Here is a 13,961-nt window from a genome sequence, read left to right on the forward strand (position 1 = left end):
AGTACAGAGAGTAGGCCTGAGATGAAATGGGTTTCACATTGTTTTATAAACTGTATGTGAATCCATCAAAGTCTAGGCCATCATCAATGTTCAGAGTGAACATCACTACATAAAAGCCAGGGTTCCTTGTAAGATACACTTGGACTAGCCTCCAATATTTCTTTTGTACCTGTTGTAAGCCCATAACTTATTTTAGAGTGACTTTGTTTTACTCTGCTGTCTGTAGGCCAGCTGCGATCAGTGCAGGAAGAGATTGACAGCTTGGAAGAAGAGAAGGAGAGTGAGCTCCAGGAGGTGGAGGATGAGCTCAAGTGTGCACAGGAGGAGATACTGGCCCTACGTCAAGCCGCTGAGGATGCCGCTGCCGAGCGGGAGAATGACATCGCCACCTTGCAGGAAGAGCTGTGCCGCCTGCGTGCAGAGCTGGTGAAGCTGCAGCAGACAAGGGATGAATACGAGCTGGAGATCACCACCCTGCGGGCAGAGATTCAAATGAAGAGCTGTGTGCATCAGGAAAGTGAGGAGAGTGAAGAGGTTCACCTGCAAGGTACTTTGGATGGGGCAGTGCTGCAGTTTTCAATGAGTGGGCACTCCAGTGTGTTCAGCTATATTGCATGCCACTGCATACAACCAGTGGCAGCTGCTGATCCCTGTAAGTGGAAGGGGCATAATAGTTGTCATGGGCTCACCTCATCGTTATACAATTTTGCCTTGAGTGCCCTCACACACAAATGTACCCATACACTCACCCTCACTATTTTTCAATCACAAATACACTTGCACACACTCACACTTTTGCAATGACTGACTCTCATTCACAACTACTGGTGTACAGGGGCTCTGACATGACCTCCTGTGGTATGTGGTACAGGTGTAGTGCTTCAATAGTGCAGAATGTGCTGTCACACCAGGTTGTCTTTGCCCTAGTGCAACTATGCAGCACCATTGATAGAGGCACCTCTGAATCCCTCTCATTCTCTCTCACAATCTCCACCTCATTCACTAAATCTAACTCACTCACACTGCTTTACTCTCCTCCTCACTTTGACTTATTCATACTCACTCATTCATTCTCACTCTTTCTTTCATTCTCATTAACACTCTCAAAAACATTTAACTAACACACACACTCACTCAACCTCATTCTCTCAATCACTCACAAACACACTTTCACTCACGCGTGCACAAGAAACAATACTGGATTCTTTTTTTACTTACCTTTCTTCCTATGTTGACAACTCCGCTGCTCCATGGCAGCAGCAGACAAACACAAGGAGATGATGGATGGAGCGCTGAAACTTTTCAGACACTTACCCTCAGTCACAGATCTGGGTTGAATCTATCATCGTTCTTTAGCTCACTTCGCCACCTCAGTTCAGACCCAGCTATATGCAAATCAGTCTTGACCCTGTGCCACATGGGAACAGTTCAGCCCAAACTGCCAAGTCAGGTCTTCCCTGAACCAGAAATAAGGATCCTGGGACCGGTTTCAGGGTAACACCCCTCATCAGCCAAGCAAGCTTGCGTGAATCCAGTGGCAAATTGAGCACGGAACCCACGTCTGGGCATACCCTGCCAACTTAGGGTGAACAAAGCAAACACAAGGAAATGGTAGATGGAGCGCTGAAACTTTTCAGACACTCACCACCAGTCACAGATCTGGTTTGAATCCATCATCCTTCTTTAGCTCACTTCTATACCTCAGTTCAGACCCAGCTATTTGTAAATCAGTCTTGACCCTGGGCCTCATGGGAATAGTCCAGACCCAACTGCCAAGCCCGGTCTTCCCTGAACCAGAAACAAGCATCCTGGGACCGGTTTTGGGCTAATACCCCTTATCACCCAGGCTCACTTGAGAGCAAGAATTCCGGGCTGGACATTGGAACCTGCAAGCCATGATTCCTAACAAGGAGCGATACAGGGCAGCAGGGTCAGGTTTAAGAAGAAGACCTGCTTGTAGCCCTCTCCCAGCTTCTTGATAGGACTGACAACATAGCCCTATCAGAAGTTGGGACGTTGCTCGGGATCTTGCCCCTGCTGCTCTGTTTGGCTCCTCACTGACCTCAGGGATGCACTGATGTGTGCCCTGATAGCCCGATTTTAGCAGATATGCTGTGCTGCCTGAGGCATTGGCAGCATGTCTGCTAAATAAAAAAGGAATGTGCCTATGTTAGGGGATCATAATTGAACTACGCCCCTCACATGCACAATCTAGACATCCATCTACAGAGTGCTGTGTTTCTAACCAACACTCTGTAGGAAGATCGTCCTCAGCCTGCTCGCCCCCTCTTCCTCCTCTTCCTCCTGGCACCAGGAGCCTAGTGGAGACTGAGGCAGAGAGGGATGACCAGTGCACTGTAGAGTTCATGTAAACATGAATCTTGTTATTTGCATGAACACTGCTAAATAACATTATTACGACTGTAACAATTGAATTTAGCAGTTGCTCTGTGGCGGCTAACAGGCGGCAGGGTTACACCCTGAAGCAGCGGGAAATGAACCGGCTCTGCTTACAACTCTACTCTGGCCAACTCCATGAAATTCCACTGCCCTGACTATATGGTAAATGGTAAACAGCTGTGTGTTAGGAGCACACCAGTGCATGTAACCGTAAGTTCACGCTTGCACACAGCTCCACCATGATCACCTTCACTCTTCTCACTAAGCACAACTTCTACATAAGACTTCACTGCCCGCCAATGCCATCAGTTCCAGTGTATGTAACTTTATATCTCACGACTGCATGACACTCAGCTGCGTGCAAATATGCACCAAATTGATGCATGCAACTGCTTAGCACAACCCTGTACACAATCCCTCTGTGTGCAGCTGCACTGGGTGTCACTATAAGAAACTATAAGAAACTCCTCAGTCTGGTAATGTATGCAACCCTACTGCACTCCCTCTGTGTATCTCTGTAACAGTCAAATGTGCTGCTTGCAACCCTGCGTGCAATTCTGCTTCATGCAGCTTCACTGCCTGCCAACGTATGCCGCTCTACTGTGCAAGTCCAGGTTTTGCCACTTCACTGCCTCTGAAACTCACCCGCATGCAGTTTCATCATATGCCACTGCATGCACCTTCACTGTGTGAAACCCCACTGATTATGACTCTCGTGTATGCAAACCTTCTGTACGCAACTATGGTATCAGGATACCCTCCCGGATGATAGTGCGCTCTACAAATCTGCATAGCATAACACCCCATGCGTGGCACTCCAATGCGCCACACTGCCCTTGAGTTCACTCTATGGAACTTGATTGCCATCGCCCTGAGAGGGAAGTGACGTGCACTCTTCACTGCCTCCCACTGTGGGCCGCCATACTCCAGCTCTCCAGTTATGGGCAGCTCTGTCATCGGACTGCATGACCTTTTCACCTCACTGCATTTCCAGTGCCCGCTGTGTGCCCTTACTCTACCATCACTGTGTGGACTATCACAGCCTCTACCTCACAGAGCTCCAGTCTTTTCAGCTCCACTTCTCTGCATTGCTGTCAACACTGCTGCCTCCCAGTATGTTCAACTCAACTATCACCACTGTGCTTATGTTCACTAACCCCATCTCACACACCACCTTACACACTACTGTTCCTGCCGTTGCTAAAGCTGCTCCTTTTTTTAAAAGTTGTTTAAAGTTTTTTATTAAAGGTTTTTTATTCCGAAAAAATATAATGAGCAACTCAAATGGGTTCAACATTATTCTTCCCTATACCTATTTGCTCCCCCTCTCTCATCCTCCCCACGATATCTCAACTGGTGCAATAGAGCCTCAAATGTAGACTTGCTCCTCTTTTGTTTAAAAAAAAGTGGGCTTCATAATTATCACAGCTCAAACAAAATGGCGAACTTGGAAGTTACGTTACTTAACAACTTACCCTACTTCCATCGTAACATTCCCATAAAGGCTCCCATACATTTGTTTGCAGTAGTGCCCACATACATTACGAATTTCCAACATGTCAACATGTGAATGCTTCAATCGCTGGGAATATTCTTTCCCATCCTTGACTGCGCTCACTTTGTCCCCTATTGGTCAATCCTGTTGGTACCTTCGGATATCCTAACCTTACTTGTGTATTGCCATGCTGTGCAGAAGTACTCGTAGAACCGTAGAAGTTTGACTTTACCATATTTTATTCTAGATGCATAAGCGAAACGCATACCCTATCTTTTGAACCCACACAGAGTAGCTGTGAATCTAGGCACTCCATAGTGTGGGCATGCTGACACACTTTAGTGAATAATAATACTGAACATATCACCCCTGCAAGCTGTTCTGGAGGGGTTTCAGTCTTGCAGTAAAATATCTTGCAGTAATGACAACACACCTTGATATATACTTTAACATGAAAATATTTTCTCAGTCCCACCATTATATGCACTTCCTACAAAATATGCTAGGTAATAATATATAACTGTAAAGTAAAACTGTTACTAACTCATCTTTAACTGTAATATATGGTCAGATCCAGTGCAAGGATTTTTGAAGCCCAACCAGAAAAAACATTTTGCTGTTTGGATGTTCCCCAAACCCAGCTACAATGTCTTTTGGAAGCCATTTGTTGCAAACTAGCATGCTCTTGTTGCCGCTTGTATGGCGGCCAAAGGCAGTTATCCATAGTCGCCTCAACCCCTTCAATGCTGTGGACGACCCACAGCCGTCCCACGTGACGGTGGGTGTGTGCGGAGGACATCCGGGGGCTGTCCGAACCCCGCCCACTGATTAGAATGCCAGCACCGCGGCGGAATTCGCGCTGCGGTCAACGTGTTAAGGGGAGGACCTGTATTTAGGAGACCACCCAGTGCCGGTCCTAGGCCTTCTGAGGGCCTGGGCGAAAGGGAAGATGTGAGGCCCCTCTAAGTGACATCACAGAAAGTGACTTCGCAAATTAGTTGGTGAGAATGTACGGTAAATCACCAACTACCACTCAATTAAATATACTCTCGGCTCTCAGCATACGTGCTTCTCGAAGCAACATTTCAGCACAGTATGGCTCAGGTGCGAGCTTTATAAAACGCTCTGCGTCCTGAAATGCAACCCGCGTGTGCTATTGTATATAAATCACTGTGCCAAACAGCTAGCAATTACTGTGCCAAGTAGCTAGCATTGGAAAATAAATGGTCCTTTTGCCAGTAAAGAACTGGATAGAATCTGTATATCCCTGCCCAAGTCATGCACTTTTCCAATCACTCAATCAATCAAAGCATTTATATAGCGCGCTACTCACCCGGAGGGTCTCAAGGCGCTTGGGTGGTCCTCTACTGCTCAAACAGCCAGGTCTTGAGTTGCTTCCTGACGGAGAGGGGGTCTTGGGTCCGGCGGAGGTGGATGGGGAGGTAGTTCCATGTCTTGGCAGCCAGGTAGGAGAAGGATCTTCCTCCTGTTGTGGCTCTTCGGATGCGAGGAACGGCGGCGAGGGCGTAGGTGGTCGATCGGAGTTGGCGAGTGGGAGTGTAGAAGGTCAGGCGGTCGTTGAGGTATCTGGGGCCTTGGTTGTGGAGAGCTTTGTGTGCGTGGGTGAGGAGTCGGAACGTGATCCTCTTGCTGATGGGGAGCCAGTGCAGGTCTCTCAGGTATCCGGAGCTGTGGCAGTGGCTGTGTCGGGGGATGTCCATGATGAGCCGTGCTGAGGCGTTTCGGAATGCGCTGGAGTCTTTTCTGGAGTTTGGCTGTGGATCCGGCGTAAAGGGTGTTCCCGTAGTCCAGTCGGCTGGTGACGAGGGCATTGGTGACCGTCTTCCTGGTTTCGGTGGGGATCCACCGGAAGACCTTCTGGAGCATGCGTAGGATGTTGAAGCATGATGAGGAGACGGTGTTGACTTGTCTGGTCATCGAGAGGGAGGAGTCCAGGATGAAGCCCAGGTTTCGTGCGTGGTCCGTTCGTTTGGGTGCGCTGCCGAGGGCAGGGGGCCACCAGGAGTCGTCCCAGACGGAGGGTGATGATCCCAGTATGAGGACTTCCGTCTTATCTGAGTTCAGTTTCAGGCGGCTGTTCATCATCCACTCGGCTACGTCTTTCATCCCTTCGTGTAGGTTGGTTCTGGCGGTGGCGGGGTCGTTGGTGAGGCAGAGGATCAGCTGGGTGTCGTCGGCGTAGGAGATGATGTTGAGGTTGTGTTGGCGTGCGATGGCCGCGAGGGGGCTCATGTAGATGTTGAACAGCGTGGGGCTGAGTGAAGATCCTTGTGGTACGCCGCAGATGACTTCGGTGGCCTTGGATCTGAACGGGGGGAGGCGGACTCTCTGGGTTCTTCCAGCGAGGTACGAGATGATCCACTCCAGTGCCTTCTCCTGGATTCCGATGTTGTGCAGGCGCAGTACTAGGGTGGGGTGGCAGACCGTGTTGAATGCTGCGGAGAGGTCCAGGAGGATGAGGGCCGCCGTTTCCCCATTGTCGAGCAGGGCTCGGATGTCGTCGGTGGCTGTGATTAGGGCGGTCTCGGTGTTTTGGTTGGTCCGGAAGCCGGACTGTGAGTGGTCGAGGGATCCATTCGTCTCGAGGAAGGCGGCTAGCTGTCTGTTGACTGTCTTCTCGATGACTTTGGCCGGAAAAGGAAGGAGTGAGATGGGGTGGTAGTCCTTGAGGTCGGTGGGGTCCGCTGATGGTTTCTTCAGTAGGGCGCGGAGTTCGGCGTGCTTCCACCTCTCTGGGAAGGTGGCGGTGTTGAAGGAGGCGTTGATGATGTCCTGGAGATCGGGTGCAATGATGGAGTCGTCCTTGTTGAAGTCGTGGTGAGGGCAGGGGTCGGTTGGTGAAGTCCCCTAGGAGGATGTAGTCAGCGGAGGGGAGGGCGTGCGGGCTGATGAAGTCTGCGATGTCTTCGCTGAATTGTGTGCGTGGTCCCGGGGGTCTGTAGATGAGGGTGCCTCTGAGTGTGATCTTGGGGTCGGTGTGTATCTGGAAATGCAGGTGTTCGGCGGCTGTGAGGGTGTCGTCGGAGTTGGTCGTGATGCGGATGGTGTTCTTGTGGATGATGGCGATGCCTCCTCCCGTCTGGTTGACGCGGTCCCTCCGGGTGATCTTGTATCCGTCCGGGATGGCGATGGCGATGGCGATGGCGATGTCGGGCTTTTCCAAAGATTACCAGCACATAAACGTACACTGATCCCTGCGTTGTAGCCCATGGACCAACAGATTGTGAGAGTCTGTTTTCCACTTTTGAAAAGGCACATGAGTTCCCCGGGAGGCTCTGGCACCAGAATACATATGTCCATCAAAAAAAAAAACGAAACATTTTAAATATCATGATAAAGAAACTAAGAATTGACAAACCAAGTAGGCTTTCATATTGGCACATGCACACATAAAGCACGCAAATATTGGCACATGCACACATAAAACATGAAAAATATTGGCACAAGCACACATAAAGCACGCAGTTATTGGCACATGCACACATAAAGCACACACATATGCACAGACACACCAAAACACACACACTCAGAATTTTTCTCAAGAGCCTAAAGACACACATTCACTAATGCACACACCCCAACAGTCACACATAACACTATACAGCTGAAGGCTCAGGGTGATGTGCTTCGAGCTGGTACTGAGTGATGCAACTCAGGCCACCACTAATTAATACGCCTCCATAGGACACTCGCTGCTGTGCATCTGGGAAGCAGGATAATGTACATTTGAGGGATAAAAGGCTATTTGGCTAAGGAGGGCCTACAATGATGCGAACCAGAGGGCAAAGAGTTATGTAAAGTAGTGGCCTATGGAAATGTACTATTAAGGGCACACTGATGTAAGAAGCAGGTGGGTTCATGTTGGTGTCAGAGTCCTCCCATGTCATGGAAGAACAGCTCCTCCAAACTTCTTTTAGGTGAGACACTGCGAAGCCCTTTTGTTTGTGACAAATGACACAGAGAGGGCTTTTGGGTCAGCCTTCTTCGGATATTGGTTGCTTTGGACCTTTTTTTTAAGACAGTGTCATTCACATCTTGGTGGTTTTGGACTGATCGGGACTGTGCATGATTTTCATTTGCACCTAAATTGGATACCACACTTCTGCATCTTTTGTGTCTAAACGTGCTTCTGTTCCTAGGAGTGATTTTTGCACCTAATTGTGCTTTCCCCCCTAAATATTACAGCACGATTCTGCTAATTTTGCATGCACATGTGTCTGTGTACCTGTATTGCTTTTTTACTCCTGTATATGTTTTTGTACCTTAAAGTGTACCCACATTCTAGTTGATGAAGTACCAAAGGTGACTAGTCTCCTAACTCTGTTTTTTGCACCTAAATGCATTTTTGCACTTAATGTCTCTAGGTTCCTGCTAATGTTGTGCCAAAGGTGACTAAGCATCTTGAATCGTATGTCTGAAACATTCTAAGTATTATAATATAAATACGAAGCAGGCCTCTTACCTTAACTGCTCAACCACGACTCAACGAGGAGGCCGGGGCACGACCGACTCCTGTCTGCAGCCCTGCCCACGCGGCCCGATCCGAGTAGTGACTGACTGCTCACGAATGGCGTGTGCGCATGCTGAGTGCGTCACACTGAGCGGGGGCTGGCCATAAAATCATGTCCAGGGCCTTCATTGGTAGCGCTTTCGCGCGCTACCAGATTGACGGCACTGGGACCCACTGTCACCCGCATCATGAGCAAGGCCGGCGTCACGTCACCACCACTAAGGCACCACCACCAAGCTAGGTGGTGGGGTGCGTGTGTCACGGTGCGTGCGGTGCTTGTGCAGAAAGTGTTTAGTTTCCGGCCTCCTTCCCTGCCTTACTTTTACTGCCTGCGGCCCGGCCCGGGCCCCTGTGCGAGCGCGACGAGAGTGCTGTGCGCACTGCGCAGCGCTTTTCCCATGATTATAATTTATTTATTCCCGCTGCCCGCAACTGCGGGGCCGGTAGCGGGCCCCCCCTGAGCGCGAGGCCTTGGGCAGCTGCCCATACCGCCCATGGCTAGGGCCGGCCCTTAGACCACCAACAGAGTCCTTTGCAATGCAGGATTTTAAAGTAAACTTTGGACTCTCCTTTGAGCTGCTAAGCCCCTCAAACCGCAAGATACGGGTCTCTCCTACACCTGTTATATTATATTATGTTACTGGATATGTCTGTGGTGCACATCTGTTTCTGATATGCATCTCATAATGCTGTGGGCTCTCTGAATGGTACACATGTGAATGTGGTGTTTTGCAGATCGGAGAACCGTTAGTAAACTACTGTTTTCCTTCCTTGATGACTGTATTTCTCAGTCTCAATGCCAAGTCTCCATGTTTCACCATTGGTGTTCTGCAATCCAGTATGCATATCTCCCTGACCCTATGCGTATGTCTCCCTGTTCCAGTATGCAGGTCGGCTTGTCCCAGTATGCAAGTCTGCTTGTACCAGTATGCAGGTCTCCTTGTCCCAGTATGCAAGCCTGCTTGTGCCATTATGCAGGTCTCCTTGTCCCATTATGCAGGTCTCCTTGTCCGAGTATGCATGTCTCCTTGTCCCGGTATGCAGTTCTGCTTGTCCAAGTATGCAGTTCTGCTTGTCCAAGTATGCAGGTCTCCATGTCCCGGTATGCATGTCTCCTTGGCCCAGTATTCAGGTCTGCTTGTCCCAGTATGCAGGTCTGATTGTCCTAGAGGGCAGGTCTCCTTGTCCCAGTATGCATGTTTCCCTGTCCCAGTATGCAGGTCTGCTTGTCCCAGTATGCATGTTTCCCTGTCCCAGTATGCATGTTTCCCTGTCCTAGAATGCAGTTCTGCTTGTCCAAGAATGCAGGTCTCCTTGTCCCGGTATACAGGTCTCCTTGTCCCAGTATGCAGGTCTCTTTGTCCCAGTATGCAGGTCTGCTTGTCCCAGTATGCAGGACTGATTGTCCTAGTATGCAGGTCTGCTTGTCCCAGTATGCAGGACTGATTGTCCTAGTATGCAGGTCTGCTTGTCCCAGTATGCAGGTCTGCTTGTCCTAATGAGGAAATATAAATTTTATGGTCAAGAAATGTTCCCTAACGTGTACCCCACCGTCTCCATGTACAAGCTTAAAGTGCATGTAACTTCCCTCCTGTGCCAGCTATGAAGACGCAAATACATTTGCGTCCAACGTTAACATGTCCTCTTTCAGATCCACCCTGAACGGGGTGAATACTCCGTTTCTAAGTGTGCCGTGCCAACGTCTTTATGTAGTGTACTTTACACGTTTTCCAGCCCAGGCGAAGTAGGCCCTGAATTCTGCCATCGAGCCTTTTCCTGCTTTCTGACTCTGAATGCCTCAGCCTGGGCCTGCCTCTGTATCTGTGACCTCTACCTTACTCCCTGCGCGGCTAACGGCGCTTAGCTCAGCCTGTTGCCTGCCAAGACTGTATTCAACCTTCGAATTATCTGCTCCGCTCCTCAAAAAATACATTCCTGCCTACTAGTTCAAGTAAACATCCTTCCAGCTGCAGAGCAAAGGGCCCGGCCACACTGTCTCCGTGCAAGTAATTCATAGCTCCCGTTACCATGGTAGGCCCATGCCCCCTCGCATCTCATGCAGACACGTAGACGCTTATACACGCACTCACAGTCAGTATAGAATAGCCTCTGCCCAAGAGACCTTTCCTTCTAGATAATATGGTTCCCAAACATCAGATATCAGATATGATATAGGAACGAGTTGATCTGACATGCCAGACTTCTGTCTCTTTCCTCTAGTGTAAATGTCAAGTCCCCTGCACCCTCCAGCTCCACGTCAATCACACGTCATGCAGCTGCGCGCGCATCCAGACCTCAGATTTCTGCTGACATTGCAAGATTCTGCTATGTACCCACCTACTTGTGACACTTTCATGTGACGTTTCTAGCACACACCCCTATGTTCACGCCTAGTTCACGCCTTTTTGATTACATATTGCTAACACGTGTATGCTTTTATCTTGTCTCTCTCAGCTGTTACGCCTACTGTATTGGTTACCATTATATGATTTAAGTATAAAAGTTATGTCTTGTCAATAAAGTATGCTCTATCCCTTCCTGAACCCCAGTGGTGTCAGGAACACGATATCCGGTTCAAGAACCATTCCTTTTTAAGGAATAAAACCCCTAAGAACTCTAACACCACGGACTCTGCGTCTTTCTTTCCGATTGAGTTATTCTATTTTTAGTACTTACCTGCATAGAAATTAAGACGGTAATTAAATATTTACCACATTATTTTGGCGCCCGAATAGGGACCCCTCCCCCACCTTACGCGCCGGTTGGTGCGTTGCAACCTTTGCCCCCTGCCATAAGTCAAGACGGACAATTACGCGTACCCGCAGGATTTCCTGTATCTCCCTCAGGCCTACGGAGGTGACGGAGACTGCGATCAGCACCCAGACGAGGCGGTGAGGAGTGCGGAGGATCCCGACCAGAGCCTAGCCGAAAGAAGCAAGGTCCGAGGTGTCAAGAGGCCCACCAGTTCCGAAGTATTCACGTATCGAGCCGAGTCGAGTCCAGTCCGGTCCAGTCCAGTCGAGTTTTCCGAGGCCTTCTGTTCCGTGCTTCCCGGTGAGTACCATTGCTGGGGACGCATCTAGACGGGTGCATTATTATGTATCCGGTAAAGACGGGTTTGGGTACACAAACACGGTCTGCACTGTTTTAGACAGTGTATCTGTACTGTTTAGCAGTACATCAGTTATTCAAGTTCTTGCACTGTTCTCAACAGTGTATCTGTGCTGTTTAGCAGTACATCTAGTATCGTGGGTAGTCATATGTGTTCAAAATGTTTTCATGTAATTAATGTCGTGGTATGAGTGATTGTTTGATGTACATTATTGTGTTTTTGTGTAACTAGCTGTGTTCAGAGTAAGTAACAAGTATCGAGTATCCAGTACTAAGTAACAAGATGCCGTTTTTCAATAAATTAAGACAAATAGGAACTAGGAAAGGGATACTAGAGGAAGAAATTCCTATCCCCCCTAGGGACACTCCTGGAAATTTTATGTATCATAAGCATGGCTTAGATGCCATACTGTATCTAGATTTATGGGCCGATTATACCAAGCACCTGGAGGAGAGACACAGATGGCCCGTTACAGGAACATGGGATGCCGAATGCATCATGAAGGTAGAAGAAGCGCTATGGAAAAAGAAAGCCAGACAATCTCAGAAAGACGCCATAGAATTTTGGCGTAAAGAATCACATAAACGTGCCGAAAAAGCACTCCGAAAAGAAGACAGACATAGAGAAGAGTCGGATAGAGTCCGAGAAAACGAATTAGTTAATGAAGGGATCCGAGTAAAAGCAGAACAAGTAGACCGCATGCGAAACAATCTTGTAAATGGCATGTACTTAGTGGCCGAGGGTTTGCCTGAAGCCACTTCAGAAATACCGAAAGATCTGCCGCCACCATTGGTTCCGACTAAAGTAAGTCACAGGACCACCAAAGACATATTCCTTGCTTCCTATCTAGACGATGTAGCACCCGCTTACACCAATCCACGTGCCCACGTACCGCCTACTGACGGTGACGGAGGTGGCAATCCGCTCCAAGACAATATCCAGCCATTACCGCAACAAGGTTCACCCGTTCGACAGCCTGCTCCGCCTGCTCCTCCACCTCCACCACTTCCCACATCTAAGATTGACACACTAAATCCGTTTGCGCCTGATCCTAGTAAGAGACAAGTTCAGGTACAGATACCGACTCCACAGACATACAATTTTCAAGCCTCCGCTACAGGAGGTGCGACAGGAGGTCTCCAGACTCCGCCATCAACACACAGATTGAACTTTAGGGACATAATGAAGCAACGCACACCGCAAACACCACGTTTAGACATGCTTAAAGAACCCCTTCCAATTTGCAGATACGATCCAGTACCCGGTAAAGACGACAGAATGTTGTTAGCATCACTACGCTTACGAAAAGTTGCAGATTACCTAGTGTTATTTCCAGGAATGACTGAACACCTAGATAGAATATATCACTTTATCCAGACTGGGGAAAATCCTGAAAGTATTAAAGAGGCCCTGGCTCACCAGAAAGTTGACACTCAAGGTTGTATATTACGTTTCTTCATAAATTGCTTAATAAGAGAACGAGACAGGCCTGGAGTGGACCAGGAAGAGATGGAAGCACTAAACAGGTGGGGTCAAAATATAGCCGACGGAAACCATGATAAACTGAATTGTATAGCAAGTATATACAAGAAAATTAGAAAAGCAGTAATAGAAATACACGAAAAAGAAAAAGAAAAAGAAAGTGACAGGAATGACTCCTCCGAGGAGGAAGGACCTGAAGAACCAGACACGGCTAAAGAAATGATAGCGTATGTAGGTAAGGGAAATTATCTTAGGAAAGGCATTCGCCCAGAAAGCAAGAGAGTTTTTCTCTCTGGCATATCAAAACCGAGTTCTCCTGAATATCTGTTTCAGGTTACCGATAAAATTCTTCAAGAACAAATGGGGTACCATGTACTCAATTCTATGGATGAACAAGAACTAGCCCGGTCAGCAGTGCTATGGGCTGACAATCCTAGCACATACAATGATGATACAGTAGCACAGACATTTCTGAACCTTTCCCCAGACGAGCAGAAATTAGCTGGTGTATACATGATTCAGCATCTCATCACGTTATACAGACAACAAAATTCTGATCCAGGTCCCTTACCGGATACATTAGAAGCGCTACTTATGAATAGATGGAGAGGCCTAAGTACCAGATTAATTCAAATAATTCTAGAACAACGACGCAAATATAACGCTTTCTTAGGCCCACAATATGTTTCAGCTCCGCCCCCAGAAAGAAAAATGTGTCATTTTGACAGGCAGAATCCTTTACGAGAAGTACACCCAGTTATGAACGCCAATCATGCCTTGGAACGTGTGTTTGTGTACACACCTTTAACAAAGTTGGAATTGTTAGAAATGAAGAAACTAGTACCCTGTCATGATAAAGACCCTGCAGGTTTTCACCGAGAACTTAAAGACATGTTACTCATGGGAGATTACACGTATACGGATATCATGAAATTGTTAAA

At 48.2% G+C, this 13,961-nt stretch overlaps 1 protein-coding gene across 1 annotated transcript in view; it reads left to right on the forward strand.

The window, feature by feature from the left end:
• The window catches only part of LOC147750954 (coiled-coil domain-containing protein 136-like), a 195,191-nt gene that overhangs the window by 115,613 nt on the left and 65,617 nt on the right, over nucleotides 1-13,961 (forward strand). The window contains exon 5 of the mRNA XM_086918859.1: nucleotides 227-547. Coding sequence (XP_086774985.1) covers nucleotides 227-547 — 321 coding nt within the window. The remainder of the gene's footprint in view (nucleotides 1-226; nucleotides 548-13,961) is intronic.

Source organism: Lissotriton vulgaris, chromosome 1_1 (assembly GCF_964263255.1).
Source record: "Lissotriton vulgaris chromosome 1_1, aLisVul1.2, whole genome shotgun sequence".
NCBI lineage: Eukaryota > Metazoa > Chordata > Amphibia > Caudata > Salamandridae > Lissotriton > Lissotriton vulgaris.